Raw genomic sequence first — 18,217 nt, 5'->3', positions numbered from 1 at the left:
TATTTTTCAAATTTTCTTATTGTTCTATTTGCTTTTAGTGTCTTTGTCATAAATTGTTCTCCTAGGTTGATATCTAGAAGAGATTTCCTTATGTTCCCTTTTAGAATTTTTATACTTTCATGCCTTACAGTTATGTCTTTTATTAATCTTGAATTTATTTTTGTATAGGACAAGAGCTAAGGGTACTGTGTCATTTTTCTGCAGGTGGCTATCCAATTTTCACAGCCCAACTTATTGATAGGGGTTCCTTTCACCAGTGGATGTGTTTCTCTGCTTTATCAAAGATGAGTTGTTTATAGGAATATTATTCTGGTGGGGGCACACTAAAAGCCTTAACTTCAGCATTATCAATGTGTCAAGGCAACAAAATGATTTATACTCCTTTAATTTTTAAGCAAAAAGTTTAAATTTAATTAAAAACAAAATAACAACAAAATGCTCAAGGCCACAAAAAAATAATATTTGCAAAATCTATTTCTGAGCTTATTTCATTTTCAATTGACTTACCATGTTTGGCTACATCTTCTGATCAAAAGATAATCTGAAAGAATTTTTAATTAACTTCATTTTACTGATTCCTTTTATACCAAATTATGACATGGTCATCCTAACCTATACATTTGGTAACATGTTTGCAGCATTGATTTTTTTTAAAAAATTATTGTATTAAAATTATATAAAAATGGGAAAACATATCATGCTCATTGATCAATAGAATCAACATTGTTAAGATGTGCTTAGTACTTGAAGTGATTTGAAGATTAAATGGAATCCTCATCAAAATGCCAACATATTTCACAAGCTTAGAAAAGATAAGTCATTAAAAAAAAAAGAAAGAAAAGATAAATCATTGCTTCATTTGGAACAAAAAAAGGGTCCAAAGTAATCATAACCAGAAGAAAAATCTGAAGGCATCACATTTATAGCCTTCAAATTATACTACAAGGCTATAACAATGAAAATAGCATAATATGGCAAAAGATAGACACATAACACCAATGAAACAGAACAGAGAATCCAGACATAAAGCTACCCAAATACAGCAAACTGATCTTTGATAAAGCAGACCACAAAATACACTGGGAGAAAGAACATTATTCAATAAATAGTGCTTGGAAAACTGGATGGCCACATGCAGAGGAAAGATACAGGATCCACATCTCTCATTCAATCACAAAAATTAATTCAATGGATGAAAGACTTAAATGTAAGTCCTGAAACCATAAAAATACTAGAAGAAAATGTAAAAATATTGGTGAAGACAAAGAATTTATGACTAAGACCCCAAAGGCAATTATAGCTACAGCAAGACTAAATAAATGGGAATGAATTAAATTAAAAAGCTTCTGTACAGAAAAGGAAACAATCCACAGAGTAAACAGTTAAACTGCAGAATGAAAGAAAATATTCACAAAATCTACATCTGACAAAAGGCTAATATTCAGAATTTACGAAGAACTTAAACCATCACGAAAAATACAAACAACCCCATTAAAAAGAAATGAACAAGAGATTTTCAAAAGACAGACAATTGACCAAGAAACACATGAAAAAATAGTCGCCATCACTAATTATCAGGGAAATGCAAATTAAAACAACAATAATGTATCACCTTACACCTAGCAGGAAGGGCTTTTATGAAAAAGTACAAACACAATAGATGCTGGTGTGGATGCAGTCAGAAAGAAACACTTATAAACTGTTGATAGGACTTCAAATTAGTATAAACTCTATGTAAAAGAGTGTGGAGATTTCTCAAAGAACTAAAAGTAGACCTACCATTTCAGCCAGTAATCTTACTACTGGGTAACTATGCAAAAGAAAAGAAATCATTTTATGCAAAAGACACCTGCACTTACATGTTTATTGCAGCATAATTCACAATTGCAAAGATGTGCCATCACCCCAGTTCCTATTAATTCATGAGTGGATACAAAAATGTGGCATGGGTTTCCATTGTTCAGCTGTGAACCATGAAGTAAGGCGTTTTGCAATAATTTGGATGAAACAGGAGACCATTGTCCAAGGTAAAGTATCTAAAGAATGGAAAATTAAATACCATATGTTCTCTGTTAAACTGGACCTAAGGGAGGGGCATACATAGTCACAGAGGGAAGTAAAAGTCATTGGAAATAAAGGAAAGAAGACAGGGAATTGGAGTTGGACAAAAACCTACCTGTTACAATGAATACAATCTGGATGACTGGCACCCTTATAACCCTGAATCATGCATCACAAAATGATCCAAAAGACCAATATATTGGTAACTCCATATATTTTGAAATTAAAAAGAAAAAAAAAAACCCTAAAAGAAAGAAAGAGAAATAAAGAGAGAATGAGAAAAATAACCAGTGACATTAGTAACTGATTCTGTTGGTACCCAGGGTTAGACATAGTGTAATCAGCTCATCCTGGTTTGCCTGGATCTATGGCAGTCATATCACAGAAACTCACACGTTTTCCTCTTTGGACACCAGGCAAATCAAAGTGAATGTCACCCACAAACTGATACGTTCTTATTGCCGGTGTACTACTTATCCTTCTGTCTATCTGCTTTGGTTCTCTGCCACATGGAGCAAATTATAAAAACATCCTCTTCCCAAGTGTCATGGATAGAACTGGGAGACACCCCTGCAGTAGGTTGTACAGGAAGAGATGCCTGTTAGTGTTGGTTCTGGCTTTTGCAAGTGAATGAACTTAGACCAAAGCATGGATTTAATTCAACAACATGCACATATCAGCACCTCACCACTCCCCATAGACCCTTCCTAATCTACATACAACACAAGTAATAGGGTGAGCAGAGAGAACTTTGGAACCCTCCCAGGCCAGTAGGAATTATCACAGGACCAGGTGGCGACCAGAGCAGGAACAATGCTGATGATATGATCACTTTCCTTTTATCTGAAAACAGTTTCTATGAGTTATTCACAATTAGGAAACAGATCAAAAACTTACTTCTGATATATTCTTAACACTTACTACAACTTCCTTCCTCCTTTATAATTCACCCAGTGACCATGCAAAACAGTGGAAACAACAAGGAAAAATTTTACCCATTGGTCCAAACTTTGGAGGCCCAGTGTATAAAAGGCCCATATTGGAAGACATCAGCAGATTCTAGGAAGGTCACCTCTGAACAGGAACCCATCCTCGATACAGACACCATGACCCACTGCTGCTCCTCTTGTTGCCAACCCACCTGCTGCAGGACCACCTGCTGGCAACCCACCTGTGAGACCACCTGCTGCAGCACACCCTGCTGCCAGCCCTGCTGCCTCCCAACTTGCTGTCCAACCACCTGCTGCAGAACTACCTGCTGGAAACCCACCTCTGTCACCACCTGCTGTAGCACACCCTGCTGCCAGTCCAGCTGCTGTGTGTCCAGCTGCTGCCAGCCCTGCTGCCTCCCCACTTGCTGTGGCACCTCCTGCTGCCAGCCCAGCAGCTGTGCACCCGTCTACTGCACCAGGACCTGCTACCAGCCCACATGCGTCTGCCTGCCTGGTTGTCTGAACCTGGGCTGTGGATCCAGCTGCTGCCAGCCTTCCTGCTGCTGATCAATACTCCTAATGAAGACCAAACACTCACCACATTTCAACTTGGCATCAGCCAACCAAGCTCATGCAGCCCCTCTAGGCTTGCTATCATCCATCTACCCTTGGATTGTCTTGTTATTAAGGGTCTCAAGTGTCTGCTTGATGGAGTCAGCCTACTTCATCCACTTTTCTCCTCAGTAGCTGTCAAGTGGCAGCTCCAGCTCTTGGTCTATTTTGCCTGTTCTTAATCTTGAGTCATGTTCTCAGATGTGGACATCTTCATCCTTTCACTCTAAGTAGCCCCAAAACTCAGCAAACAGACAAAAACCTATGGCTTTTCTCTGAACTCTTCCCAATAATGAGTGATATTTTTCCCAATGAATTCACTATTTTTGTGCCCTATCCTTTACCCTTTATGCCCACTTTACATTCTCTCCCTACTTACATGGAGTTTAATTCCTAATAAATTCCTCACCTATTTAATTCCTAATAAATTTATATTACCTTACTTCTTTTCTTGCATTTATATTTATTTCTGCAGCATTTCCTTCATAAGAGCTCAAATTCACACTGCATTTCACTGGCATCATTTCTTCATAGCCTCACAATAACCTCACAATGAGGTCAGAGCCAAGAGTATCTTTGACAACCTACAGATCAGAAAAGTTTCTTGCTTAATGTGAATTGTCCCTGTCCCTGCTCACTCTTATTATATGTCTTGGGTACTTTGATTGATGACTTACGGCAAGTGAAAATAACTGAGCACTGGGGAGTTCTGCATTTGCCCAGTTTCACTAGCAGGGAAATCTTTACATGACACATTCAGGCACTTATCTGTGCACAAGTACAGGAATGGAAGAACAAGATAAGGAACAAGCCATGATTGGTATGAGGGCTATACTAAGGGGAAAAGGCAGGGATCCTATGAAGAATGGAAAACCAAAGAGCACTCACAAGCATTTGAACTTTTCTCGGCTGATGCCACTTATAAGAGGAAAACAGGGTTTCAGGACCAGGTTGTTCCCACAGCCAAGCTAACAGAGGTAAGCAAACATATTAAAATACTTCCTAGTCTCCAAAGAACCTGCCGAACAATCCAGCTTTCTAGCCTAGTAGATTCTGAGTTCCATGATTTCCTCGCAAATTTTTGGAACAAAATGAAGACATGAATTATCAAAACCTGTGGGATACTGCACAAGCAGTCCTAAGAGGGAAATTTATAGCACTGGAAGCATTCATCAAGAGAACAGAAATAGAGGAAGTCAACAACTTAATGGGTCATCTCAAACAACTAGAAAAGGAAGAACATTCCAACTCCAAACCCAGCAGAAGAAAATAAATAGCCAAAATTAGAACAGAATTAAATGAAATTAAAAATAAAAGAATCATTTAGAAGATCAGCAAATTAAAAAAAAGTTGGGTTTCTTTTTTAAAGATGAACTGCACCCATTTTAAAGCAGAGTAGGAGGAGCTCAAGGAGGCAGTGTTACATGTTCCAACACGTGCCACTGAACATCCTGCAAATGGCTTGATGGGTTGCCAAATTCCACACTAATTCTGAATTACAAGTTTATCATTAGAGACGCAGAACAAAGACAAGACAGGATCAGGCATTCTCCCACGTACCCAGGGAAATCCACAGAATTTATACTTTTTTCACTCCCTTTTTCTCTTCTAACATTCACCATTTCTTCTGTAAAATGTGTATTTTCCTGGATCTCACAAGAATTAGACCTCTTTGTTTCTCTACTCACCCTGACCCTGTCTTTTTTTCTTTCTATTTCTCCCCTTTAATACTGAAACTCCAAAATTCCCCTTCACAAAAGCAGCCACAAATTTATCTTGCTCTGTGTTTTTTCCTGGACATGTTCTCCACTTTTCAGTGGTCTCAACCTTCCTAATGCCATGACCCTTTAATACAGTTCCTCATGTTGTGGTGACCCCCACACATGAGGAGTGGTGTCTCAGTTCCTAAGACCATCAGAAATACGTGTTTTCTGATGGTCTTAGGTGACCCCTATGAAAGGGGAAAGGGTCGTTCGACCCCCAAAGGGGTCATGACCCATAGGTTGAGAACCACTAGTAAACCTCCATTGATAGAGACCTTTGCCTGAGTCACTTCTTTTGGGTAAACAAAATTAAGCCAGTGTATTTGATTTATTACAACAAATGCAGGGAAAGTTTGACATTTGAAAATTATTGTGCCATTCATCACCTTAACCAAACAAAATAAAAATTTCCTATGATACACTTAATCATTATGTACAATACACTTTATACCTTTCACCACACCTTGCATGATTAATAAATTTATTAGGAGATTATGGTTAAAAGAGACCCTTCATATTCTGATAAAACTGTATCTATCAAAACAGAGTGGTATGAGTGAAAAGGTGATTGAGTACTTCCCAAAAGTGTATCCTCCATAAAAGCAGTGAGAAATTGGCAAAAAAAAAAGTCAGAATCAACTTTTTTAAAACTCTAGCTTTAGCCAAGGGTTTGAAACAACCCACAGGTTGAGAACTGCTGGCCTAGACAAAGAATTTATCACTAAATCTTGGTAAGAACCTTTCTGGCTAATTTAGCTTATCCTAGAATCATTCCCTCCCCCACCTCCATAGTTGCCTTGAAAACAAATAGCTCAAAATTTGCATAAAACCAAGCAGTCCAGCAGCCACTGAATGGGACAGAACAGGGGTGGGCTTCCTTCTGAACCCATTCCTAGAGAAGTGTCATTATTCGATCTGTCTGGGGTTTTCCTGGAACACCCACCTTATAGATTCTTTATTTGAGATGATTCAGAGCTTGCTAAGTGTAAAATGCCTTTTCTCTGGAGAACTGTTTAAGCTCTTGGATACACTTGGGAACAACAATAGAATAACCAAAAAACTTAACATGAAATGCTGGAGAATGAGCTGGGCACAGGAGCTTTCATAACCTCTGACATACTTCTGAGAATCTAAGTGGTCATGGACAAGCCCAGGACGATGTTCATGACTCAGAATGTGTACATGCCCAAGATCCAAGATTTTGTAATAATGGCCATTTTGACAAGGGTCAGGTGGTACATCATTGTAGTTTTAACTTGAATTTTCCTGATAAGTGGTGTTAAGCATTTTTTTCATATCCCTGTTGGCCATCTGTGCATCTCCTTCTGAAAAACTCTTTTTCATGTCTTCTGCTCACTTTGTGTAGGGTAGTTTGTTTTTTTTCTTCCTGATTTGTTTGAGTTCTTGGTAGGTTCTGGATATCAATGTTTATCATATGTATAGTTTGTAAATATTTCTTCCCATTCTGTAGATTGTTGATTCTCTCTGTTGATCATTTCCTTTGCTGTATAGAAGCTTTTTTAATTTAATTACATGCAATTTCTGTTTTTGTTGTTGCATTTGCCTTTGGTATCTTAGTCATAAATCCTTTCCCTAAGCCAATGTCTAGAAGAAATTTCTTAATTTTTTTTTGAGAATTGAATTTTTATGCTTTCATGCCTTAGCGTTAAGTCTTTTATCCATCTTTAACTTGTTTTTTTGTACAGGACAAGAGCTAAGGGTACTGTTTCATTCTTTTACACATGGCTATCCAGTGTTCTCAGAACTAGGTATTGAATAGGGGTTCCTTTCTTCAGGGAATGTTGTAGTCTGCCTTGTTGATGGTAAGTTGGTTTTAGGCCCACTATTCAGTGGGGCAAAGCATGCAACAAAAACATTAGGATCCCCTTAATTTTGAAATTCAAAAAGTCTAAGTTTATTTTAAACCAAAACAAATCAAAAGGAAAATATCAAGCAGCAGAAAAAAAAAATTAGCAAAATCTTTTTCTAATCTTATCTCATTTTCAGTTGAGTGACTTACCATGTTTGACATCTTTTGACTAAATGATAACTTTAAATAATTTTTAATTAACTTCATCTTACTGATTTATTTTATAGAAAATTGTGGTATGGTATTCCTAACCTATACATTTGTTAATAGGTTTGCAATATTCACTTTTTTTATTTTTGCATTAAAGTTATCTAAAAATATAAAAACACATCATGTTCATGGATCAGTAGAATCAACACTGTTAAAATGTCCATACTACGCAAAATGATTTAAAGATTCAATGCAACCCCTATCAAAATACCAATATCATTTTTCACAAATTTGGAAGAAAATAAGTCTATCATTCACTTGGAACCAGAAAAGCCATAGCCATAGCAATCTTAAGAAAAAGAAAAAATTGGGAGATATCACATTCTAGACTTTAAACTATACTACAAGACTATAGGAACCAAAATAGCATGGTTTTCACACAAAATGGAGACACAGACCAATGGAAAAGAACAGAGAACCCAGATATAAATCCATAAATCCATCCAACTGATCTTTGACAAAGCTGACAACAATATACACTGGGGAAAAGAAGTCCTATTCAATAAATGGTGCTGGGAATATTGGATAGCCCCACATGCAGAAGAAAGAAACAAGATCCATATCTCTCACTACTTACAAAAATTAATTCAAGAAGGTTAAAATACTTCAATGTGAGGCCTGAAGCCATAATAATTCTAGTAGAAAATGTAGGAAAAACTCTGATAAGAGTATTGGCATAGCCAGTAGTTCTCAACCTTCCTAAGACCGCAACCCTTTAATATGATTCCTGTGGGTCACAACCCACAGGTTGAGAACCACTGGCCTAGATAAAGAATTTATTACTAAGAGCCCCCCCCCAAACAATTACAGCAGCAAAAATAAATAAATAGGACTTTATTAAATTAAAAAGCTTCAGCACAGAAAATGAAACCATCAACAGAGCAAATAGATAACCTACAGAATGGTAGGTAATATTCACATAATCTACATCTGATCAGGGGCTAATATCCAGAATTTACAAAGAACTCAAATATATCAAGGAAAAAGAGACAAATAAAGCCATTAAAAAGACATGAACAGAAGCTTTTCAAAATAAGACAGACAAATAGCCAACAAACACATGAAAAAATGTTCAACATCACTAATCATCAGGGAAATGCAAATTAAAACCACAATGAGACATCACCTTATCCTTGCTAGAATGGCTTTCATTAAAAAGTTTAAAGATGACAGGCAACACTGGTATGGATGCAGAAAGAAGCACTTACAAACTGTGGTAAGATGGCAAATTAGTACAATCTCTATGGAAAATAGTGTGGCGATTCCTCAGATGACTAAAAGTAGACCTACCATTTGATGCAACGATCCCACTACTGGCTATCTACTCAAGGGAAAAGAACTCATTTTATGAAAAAAAAAAAAACACCCCACACTCAAATGTTTCCTGAAGCACAATTCACAATTGCAAAGAAGTGCCATCACCCCAAGTGTCCATTAATTCATGAGCGGAGAGACAAAATGTGGCATATGCATCCATGGATAGTTACTCAGCCATGAATGATAAAGTAAGACCTTTTGCAACAATTTAGATGGAGGAGGAGACCCCTATTCTAAGTAAGGTATGTAAATAGTGGAACAATGAATACTCCATGTGCTCACTAATAAATGGGAACTAAGTGAGGGACACATTTGAGCACAGTCATTGGAAATCAAGGAAGGTGGAGGAGGGAGGGGCAAAAACCTACCTAACTGTTACAATCACCACTATCTGGAGGATGAGCACACTTATATGCATTTTAAAGTGATCCAAGTATCCAAGAATATTTATATCCCCATAATATTTTGAAATTAAAAGGGAAAAATTTATATTAAAAAGTAAGAAAGACAGAGAAGGAAAAAAAGGCTCCGTCCGTGACCTAAGTAACTTAATTCTGATGGTACCGGGGGATAGAACACAAGTCACCAACTCATCCTGGTTTGCCTGGATCTATGGCAGTCATATCACAGAAGCTCCCACTTTCTCATCTTTGTAAGCCAGGCTAATCAAGATGATGTCACCCTCACACTGAACCCTTGTTACTCCCAGTATGCTACTTATCCTTCTGTCCATATGCTTTCTTTCTGCTTTACCACATGGAATAGATTGTAAAAAACATCCTCTTCCCAGGTGTCATGGATAGAACTGGGAAACACCCCTGCAGTAGGTTGTACAGGAAGAGATGCCTGTTAGTGTTGGCTCTGGCTTTTGCAGGTGAACAAACTTGGACCAAAGCATGGATTCAATTCAACAATCTGCACATATCAGCACCCCACTTCTCCCCAAAGACCCCTCCCAATCTACATACAGCACAAGCAACAGGCTGGGCAGAGAGAACTTTGAAACCCTCCCAGGCCAGTAGGAATTATGACAGGACAGGTGATGACCACAGCAGGAATGATGCTGATGATATGATCACTTTCCTTATTTTTTTTTTTTTTGTATGAAAGGTCTTTATTGGTGGGGGAGGGAGGCTGCAGAGCAGCACCAAGGAGGAGAGAGAAGGGAAGAGAGGAGAGAGATGAGGAGAGAGTGGAGAAGAGAAGAGAGAGAGGGAGAGTAGAGAAGAGCAGGGGCAGGGGAAGAGAAAGAGAGAGAGAGATAAAGAGAGAGAGAGAAAGAGTGATCACTTTCCTTTTATCTGAAAACAGTTTCTACGAGTTATTAGCAATTAGGAAACGGATCAAAAACTTACTTCTGATATATTCTTAGCACTTACTACAACTTCTTCCTTTATAATTCACCCAGTGACCATAGAAAACAATGGAAACAACAGGAAAAAAATGTGCCAATTGGTCCAAACTTCGGAGGCCCAGTATATAAAAGGTCCACATTGGAAGGCATCAGCAGATTCTGGGACACTCACCTCTGAACAGGAGCCCACCCTCCACACAGGACGCCATGACCCACTGCTGCTCCCCTTGCTGCCAGTCCACCTGCTGCAGCACGCCCTGCTGCCAGCCCAGCTGCTGCCACCCAGCTTGCTGTCTAACCACCTGCTGCAGGACCATCTACTGGCAGCCCACCTGTGAGGCCACCTGTTGCAGCACACCCTGCTGCCAGCCCAGCTGCTATGAGTACAGCTGCCTCCAGCCCTGCTGCCGCCCAACTTGCTGTCCAACCACCTGCCGCAGGACCACCTGCTGGTGGCCAACATGTGAGACCACCTACTGCAGCACACCCTGTTGCCAGCCCCACTGGAAGCTGCTGCCTTCCAACCTGCTGTCCAACCACCTGCTGTAAGACCACCTGCTGGCAACCCACCTCTGTCATCACCTGCTGCAGCACACCCTGCTGCCAGCCCAGCAGCTGTGCACCTGTCTACTGCACCAGGACCTGCTACCAGCCCACCTGCGTCTGCCTGCCTGGCTGTCTGAACCTAGCTGCTGCCAGCCTTCCCGCTGCTGATCCACTCTCCAAAAGACCATCATCATCACACAACAATCTTTTATCAAATGACTTATCTTATGGGGGACAAAATCTCTTCTAAACTTTTCTGAAGGCCAGTATGCTTTAACCATAATTTCTATTATTCATCTATATCTTTACATCTTTGTGAATCAGGTGGAGCAAGTGCAGAGTACTTCTTCCTGATTCTCTTCTTCCTCATCCCTAAGGGATCACATGCCAGCTTCTTGTATTCTTGCTTTGGAGTTACAGTCTTGGCTTTGACTGTAATATCAAGACCTTCACTCTCTCCCTCTAAGTAACTTAGGAAAACAAACCCTCTCATCTTTTCATGGTTTCTGATATTGACCAATCATTATCATAATCAAGCTTTCTTTTTGAATTGACTCACATTTTTAATATCCTTTTTTCTTCTTTTTATCATCAAACATTCTTATCTAAGTATTTCTTAATAAATTGTGAGCCTTTATTCATCTCGTGTTGTGTTTTGTTCCATTGTACTTCTTTCTGATACAGCAACTTGTATACGTATGGCATGCCATATATATTATCCATTTTTCTTTTCAATACAGTTACCCTTGTATTGTTAATATCATTTTTTTCAGATGAGAAAACTTCATAGCATAATGTCTTGTAGTGAATAATAGTCACACTGACATCCAGGACTGGGTCTGCGGTGTCTGCTCAAGGGCACCTGCATGTCCATCTCAAAGCAACTAGAACTGCTACTGGAGAATGAGAACTGGTGAGCTGTGCACTTGAGCAACAACAACAACAAAAATCAGACAAGTGGGAACGCATCAATCTGAAAAGCTTCTGCACAGCAAAGCAAACAATGAAGGACATGAAAAGACAATCTATGGGATGGGAGAAAATATTTGTAAACCACATATCTGATAAGAAGTTTATTTCCAAAATACATAAGTAACACTTACAATTCTATAGTCAAAAAAAATAGCCTGTTTAAAAAATGAGAAAAGGACTTGAGTAAACATTTTTCAATGAAGGCACATGAATGGACAACTGGCATACAAAACATGCTCAACATCGTCACTAATCATCAGGGAAATGCAAATCAAAACCATAATGCCATATCACACATACCTATCAGAATGGCTGCTACCATGAAGACTAAAAGTTACAAGCATTGGGAAGGATGTAGAGAAAAGGAAATTCTTGTACACTGTTGGTGGGAATGTAAATTGGTAGAACCATTATGAAAAACAGCATGGGCATTCCTCAATAATTAAAAATAGAACAATCCCTTTTCTAAAATACACTGCAAGGAAATGATAGCAGCGTCCCAAAGACATACTGGCACACCTATGTTAGTTGCAGCAGTACTTACAATAGCCAAGATATGGAATGTCCACCAATGGATAAAAAAAAATAAGGAAAATATTTCATCTATCTGCAGTAAAATAGTATTTAGCCTTTAGAAAGAGGGAAACCCTGTCATTTAAGATGACATGGAAGATCTAAAGGAATAGCCAATCACAGAGAAACAAATACCACATGACCTTACAGAATGGTAGTTCCCAGGGGCTGCAAGGGATAAATGAGGAGATTCTGTTCAAAGGCTACAGACTTTTAATTATCCAAGCTGAATCATTTTTGAAGATCTAATGTGCAGCAGTGTGACTTACCTAGAAAATATTGGACTCAGGTGGAAATTTATTAAGAGAGGATCTCGGGAGATCTCGCCACACATGAAAATAGTAGTTACTACATGAGGTGATGGGTGTGCTGATTAGCTTGATTGTGGTGATGTTTTTTTCACAATGCATATGTATACATATATCACAACATCATATCATGCATTTTAAATGCATGGAATTTTTATTTCACAACCATGTCTCAGTATGACTGGGGCAAAAAAGAAACTGTTTGCTACTAAACTTGAGGATGTTTAATTGCTTCTCTGGTATCTCTTGAAAATATAAGAATTATGATCTCTTAAAGAAGGTATTTGTCTATTGGTTGGCCCACCCATCATCAAGGGTGGGAAATAAGAAATACAAATTTCCAGACTTGCCCACATCAACAAACTATGTGAGATGAAATTGGAAAATACTAGGAAATATATGTCAAGGAGGACTACACAATATAGATGATGAGTGATCCATGAGATGGCATGAGCATATTCTACCCGGGCCCCAAAGCACTCGGCTACTGATTAGCATAACAGGACATAGAATGCTTTTCTATATGACTTGAACTCTCATAACCAAGATCTATGGTCCTCCACTTCCACAGCAGAGAACATAATGTAGAAGGCAGAGATGAATAGATGCATTCTTTTTGAGGGAGGTTAGTAGAGAAAATGATGATACAACTGAGAAGCATCTAACAAAGAATAAGGACTGATAACAAATGTCCACATATTTCATGTTAGTTCACATCACTAAAACAAACCCTAGTAGCAAAGAGAATATTTAGAAAAAACTAGTCTGAACAAAACAATAAAGATTAATTGGCAAGATCATTCATGAGAACCTTTGGTGGGGGAGAGGTGAGCTTCTTAAAGTTTATATAGCTAGACAAGGAAATGCTGTATATACTCAGAAATGTAGGCCACAGTTTGGGAAAAGAGATGCCCGAGGGCTGGCACAGTGCCTCGCACCTGCAATCTTAGCACTCTGGGAGGCCAAGGTGGGTGGATTACTTGAGCTCAGGAGTTGGAAACCAGCCTGAACAACAGCAAGCTCCGATCTCTACTAAACATGGAAAAACTAGCCAGGCATTGTGGCAGGTGCCTGTAGTCCTAGCTACTCGGGAGGCTGAGGGAACAGGATTGCTTGAGCCCAAGAGTTTGAGGTTGCTGTGAGCTATGACACTATGGCACTCTATTGAGGGTGACAGAGTGAGACTCTGTCTAAAGAAAAAAAAAAAAGGAAAAGGGAAGAGATGCCAGACTGCAGTTGAAATGAATGTATTTTCCCAGTACAGGAATCAAGACACATGGTGTCTAATAAGGGAAGGACCTTCTCAGCAATGCATGCTGACGGTCTCTCAACTCAAGTGACCACAACAGAGAAAAGACACGGGAGACCCAGGGTAGATGGTTGTTAACATAATGACATGCTTTTTAAGACAGATGCCAAAGGCTGGGGTCAGGAAATAACCCCAAGGAAGTGATTTTCACATATCTGGTTAAAGCAGACAATTAAACCCAATCACAACAAATAGTCGTCAGTGGGGTCAGTTCCTCTCCTGCCCAACTCCCCTCCCCACTCTATTGGTGCATGTCTGTTAAGGCAGATGCCAAAGGGAATGGGCTTCCACTGGGATAGAAATTCATATCGCTGGAGATATCTAAGCATTAGCTAAACTACAGGTTGGCAGTTATTAGGATAGACTATTAAAAATGTTCCATCTTCAGTAAGTGAATATTATCAGAAGACTCTAAGGATCCCTCATAGTCCTGAGACTCTATGAGGTCCCTAAATCTCTCTATCTTGTTCAAACAGTACAATTGATTGAGTGAGTGATTGATAACATTGCTGTCATTCTCTGGAACCTACAAGCACCAAAGGCATAACATTATTAAACAAAAATACAAGATTCTATGAAATTAAGTTATCTATTCAACCTGGGGATAAAAGGAAACTGACTTCCATGATCTTTACAAACACACCAGAGGCTGAACTTCATTACACAGATTAAGGAATCATATCCCATTTATATACAAAAGAACTCGCATCTTGGGGCATAACAACTTTATCGGATCCCACCAAAACACCATGGCAAATTACTAATTATAACTGTAACTCCTACAATTGAATTTTCACAAGTCTCTTGGCCAGTTGTTTCTCTATGCCTGTATATGCAAATACAAGACAAATAAAAACCAGAAGCTTAGTTTCTGAGCAAGAAATCAGAAGAGGTAAATTAGAAAGATTGGTATTAAGAAACATCTTGTGCATTTGGTCAACCTCATGCTCTTACTTAAGGAAATAGAATACTTGCGAAACAATTCCCTTCCCCTTGTGTAGTGTTTGATCAATGCCAACACTTGCTTGAAGGCTTCCCCTTATCTCAGCTTCCATGTTTGAACACCCTGCTCCTATTTAAGAAATATAAATTCAGGTTTTGACTCCTCATCAGACTGGAATAAGATCTGCCAGCCTTGACACCATTCATTCTAAGGTGCATAGCTTTAATTTGTTCCTTTCAAGGGCAATCTATTCTCTCTTATTTTCCTGTCCCATGACAACTCTCTGTGGTGTCCAATCTGTGATGTTTCTTATGTGTTAGGGTACACTTTTATTGGGTTCATTTCTGCCATCATTTTGCCAATTATGATATTACATGTCATATAAGTTTAACAGTATGCTCAGGCAAACTCCGCATTTCCTCTCCAATCTCAACTAAAATCTACATGTAAACTCAGTGGACTGGGTCTGGCTTTACATGTTCTATGGGCTTTCATGTCTGAGGTGTTTGTTGATCAGGCGATGATCTGATACCAACAGCCTTTTACTTATGATTCACCTCACACCTCCCCCCACCCTCCAGGTTTTCTTCAATAACTTTAGCTGCTGCTTATAAATCCCAGAATAATTTCCTCTTCCTATACTTTGAGTTAAAAGTTAAGTGCAATTGCTCACTTATGTTCTCTGTATTAACACAGTATTATAGATACAAACAATTATTAATTTTAGAAAATTGATCCAGACTTTGCTATTTCTGTTCAAAGTAGGTAACAAATTCTGCAATTTGGCTATATGTTTCTCCTTGGAATTCCCCATGGTTTGTGTGTTTTAAAGGGACCTGTGGGATGTTATAGTGCATCTTAAAGTGCATGTTATAGTGTACTTTTCCTATTTAAAAAGAAACAGTTGTTCCCCAGGCTCAGAACATACAATAACTCTGCTAGTGTATTTTATCGGGCATGAAAATGCACTCAGAAATGCTAATACAGGGAATAACATCAAGGTCAAATTGGGTACCATAGGGCACAAATCCTGGAGTGTTTAGAACTTATTTATTTAAAGAAGGTAGAGGACATAGAATAAGCAAATCAATATCGTGCCATATACATATGGTCATAACCACATGAATTGTTTTCAGAAATGCAAGGTTGGTTCAACATCCATCTGAACATGAATCAACAATTTAAGTCACATTTACTAAAAACAGAACAATCATAACATTATCTCATTTTATAAATTTCAACACATTTTCAATTTTCTATTCCTAAGCAAATAAGGAATAGAAAAATATTTACTACTCTGATAAAAAGAATCTGCAAAGCAGACAGAATCATATGTAGCTGAGGAGGGTTTCTCCCTCCTCTACCAAGAATATAAAAAATTGTATCATATGCTATTCTATTCCACATTGTACTGGAGGAACTACCAGTAGACAAACACGAGAAAACAATACTAGATTAAAAAGACTGTTATTGGGCTCAGCACCTGTAGTACAGTGGTTTCCTGCCAGGCGTTGTGGCGGGCACCTATAGTCCCAGCTACTTGGGAGGCTGAGGCAAGAGAATCACTTAAGCCCAAGAGTTTGAGGTTGCTGTGAGCTGTGACACCATGGTACTCTACTGAGGGCAACATAGTGAGCCTCTGTCTCAAAAAAAAAAAAAGTGTTATCAAATGAATAAAACTGATTGTGACAAACAAACTGAATGTGACATAACTATAACCAGAATTCCCCTTCTCCCCAAATATATTATAAAATATTTGCATAAACAAGGTAGTTAAAGATCAATAAAAATGAATATTTTTCCATATTTTAGAAACAGGAAAAATTTGTTTTAATTAATTGATAGAAAAGCATAAAACTAAAACATCTAAGAATAAATCTAATGAAAGATGAGCAAAACATTAGGAGCACATGGAATAAAAATTTCAGCAAGCGATTGTAGGAACAATTCTATTCCAACTTCTATATACAATGGAAATATTAACCAGAGGCATTGTCCTAAAATTTTCATAGCAGCATGATTTTTATGAGTTCCATAAAACTTGGAAACAAGCTACACATACATCAAGAAGATAATCAACAAATAAAGTTTTGCATATTCATTCAGTAGAAGATTATACAGCAATAAGAATGAATAAAGTATAGAGAGCTTCTTTGATGAGTTGCAAAATTGCAATGTAAAGACAGTGGCCAGTTGAATTTTTTTTCTTTTACGTAAATGTCAAAAACACCTCAAAATGTATCTACAGTGTTACAAATCAATAGAGAGATTAGGGACCTATTGGGATGAGTAAGAGGATGTAATTTGGAAGGAGGGGAATTAATTTACATCCTAACTTGGTTATAGTGACAGGGATGTATTCACTTTGTGATATTCTCTATAGCTGGAAATTAGTTAATTTGCGCTTCTTTTTTAAAAAGTGGTATACCACCCCCAAAATGTTAATATGTTAGATCACAAAGGCAAATCAGGTATCACTGCAACTAATCTAATTCCCTCATTGAAAAGCAAAAGAGAGAAAAAGAAGAAGAAAGGAAGGGAGGAAGGAAGGGAAAGAGAGAAGAGGGGAGAGAAAGAAAAGAAAAGAAAAGGAAGAGAAAGGAGGGGCGGGGGTAAGAAAGAGAGAAAAGGAGAAAAATATTCAGTTAGTAACCAAACCCCCATATCCAGGGTTAGGGCTAAGCGTCCTCAGTTTATGCTGGTTTCCCTGGATCTATGGTGATCATATCACAAAAGATCTCATATTCTCACTGTTGTGAACTATTCATTCAGTCCAGGCAAACCAAAGTGAATGGTCACCTGTAAAATGACACCTTCCTAGTCCTGGTTTGCTGCTTCTTCTGCCAACCTACTCTGGCTCGGCTCTGCCACATGAAACACACGGTGCCAAATGTTTGACAGAACTGGGAGACATGGGTGGAGTAGGTTGTACAGAGATGCCTGTTAGTCTTGAGCCGGGCTTTTGTGGGTGAACAGACTTGGACCCAGGCATGGATTCAGTTCATCACTGTAAACATACCAGCAGACACTTCCATGTTTATTATTTCATTATAATCACGTTTTTTTCTAATTGACTGCGTACGGTCACAGGAAAAGGTGAGCAGGGTGAATCTCTTGACCCTCCCAGGCCAGCAGGAACTGTCATGTGATCAGATGGTGACCAGAGCAGGCACAATGCTTTCTTTTATCTAAAAGAAGTTTCGATGAGTTATTCTCAATTAAGAAACAGATTAAACACTTACTATTGGAAGAGTTTTAACCCTTAGGAAACAACTTCCTCCTTCATAATTCAGCTAGTAATTATGGAAAACAGTGTCAACAACAACAAGGAAAACTTCTGCCCATTGGTCCAAACTTTGGAGGCCCAGTGTATAAAAGGTCCACATTGGAAGGCATCAGCAGATTCTGGGAAACTCACCTCTGAACAGGAACCCACCCTCCACACAG

The 18,217-nt window shown here is 38.5% G+C and overlaps 1 protein-coding gene across 1 annotated transcript; it reads left to right on the top strand.

Moving 5' to 3' along the window:
• Positions 1-3,167: 3,167 nt before the first annotated feature.
• LOC105886654 (keratin-associated protein 9-7-like) lies at positions 3,168-10,915 on the top strand. The gene is made up of 2 exons (XM_023511252.1): positions 3,168-3,547; positions 10,630-10,915. The coding sequence occupies exons 1-2, from the start codon at positions 3,168-3,170 to the stop codon at positions 10,913-10,915; spliced, it is 666 nt and encodes a 221-aa protein (XP_023367020.1).
• The last annotated feature ends 7,302 nt before the right edge of the window (positions 10,916-18,217 follow it).

The sequence above is a fragment of the Otolemur garnettii genome, unplaced genomic scaffold (assembly GCF_000181295.1).
Source record: "Otolemur garnettii isolate 467f Iridium unplaced genomic scaffold, OtoGar3 scaffold00018, whole genome shotgun sequence".
Classification (NCBI taxonomy): Eukaryota; Metazoa; Chordata; class Mammalia; order Primates; family Galagidae; genus Otolemur; species Otolemur garnettii.
The sequence above is the reverse complement of the archived record's forward strand: the minus strand, read 5'-3'. Positions and strand labels throughout refer to the sequence as shown.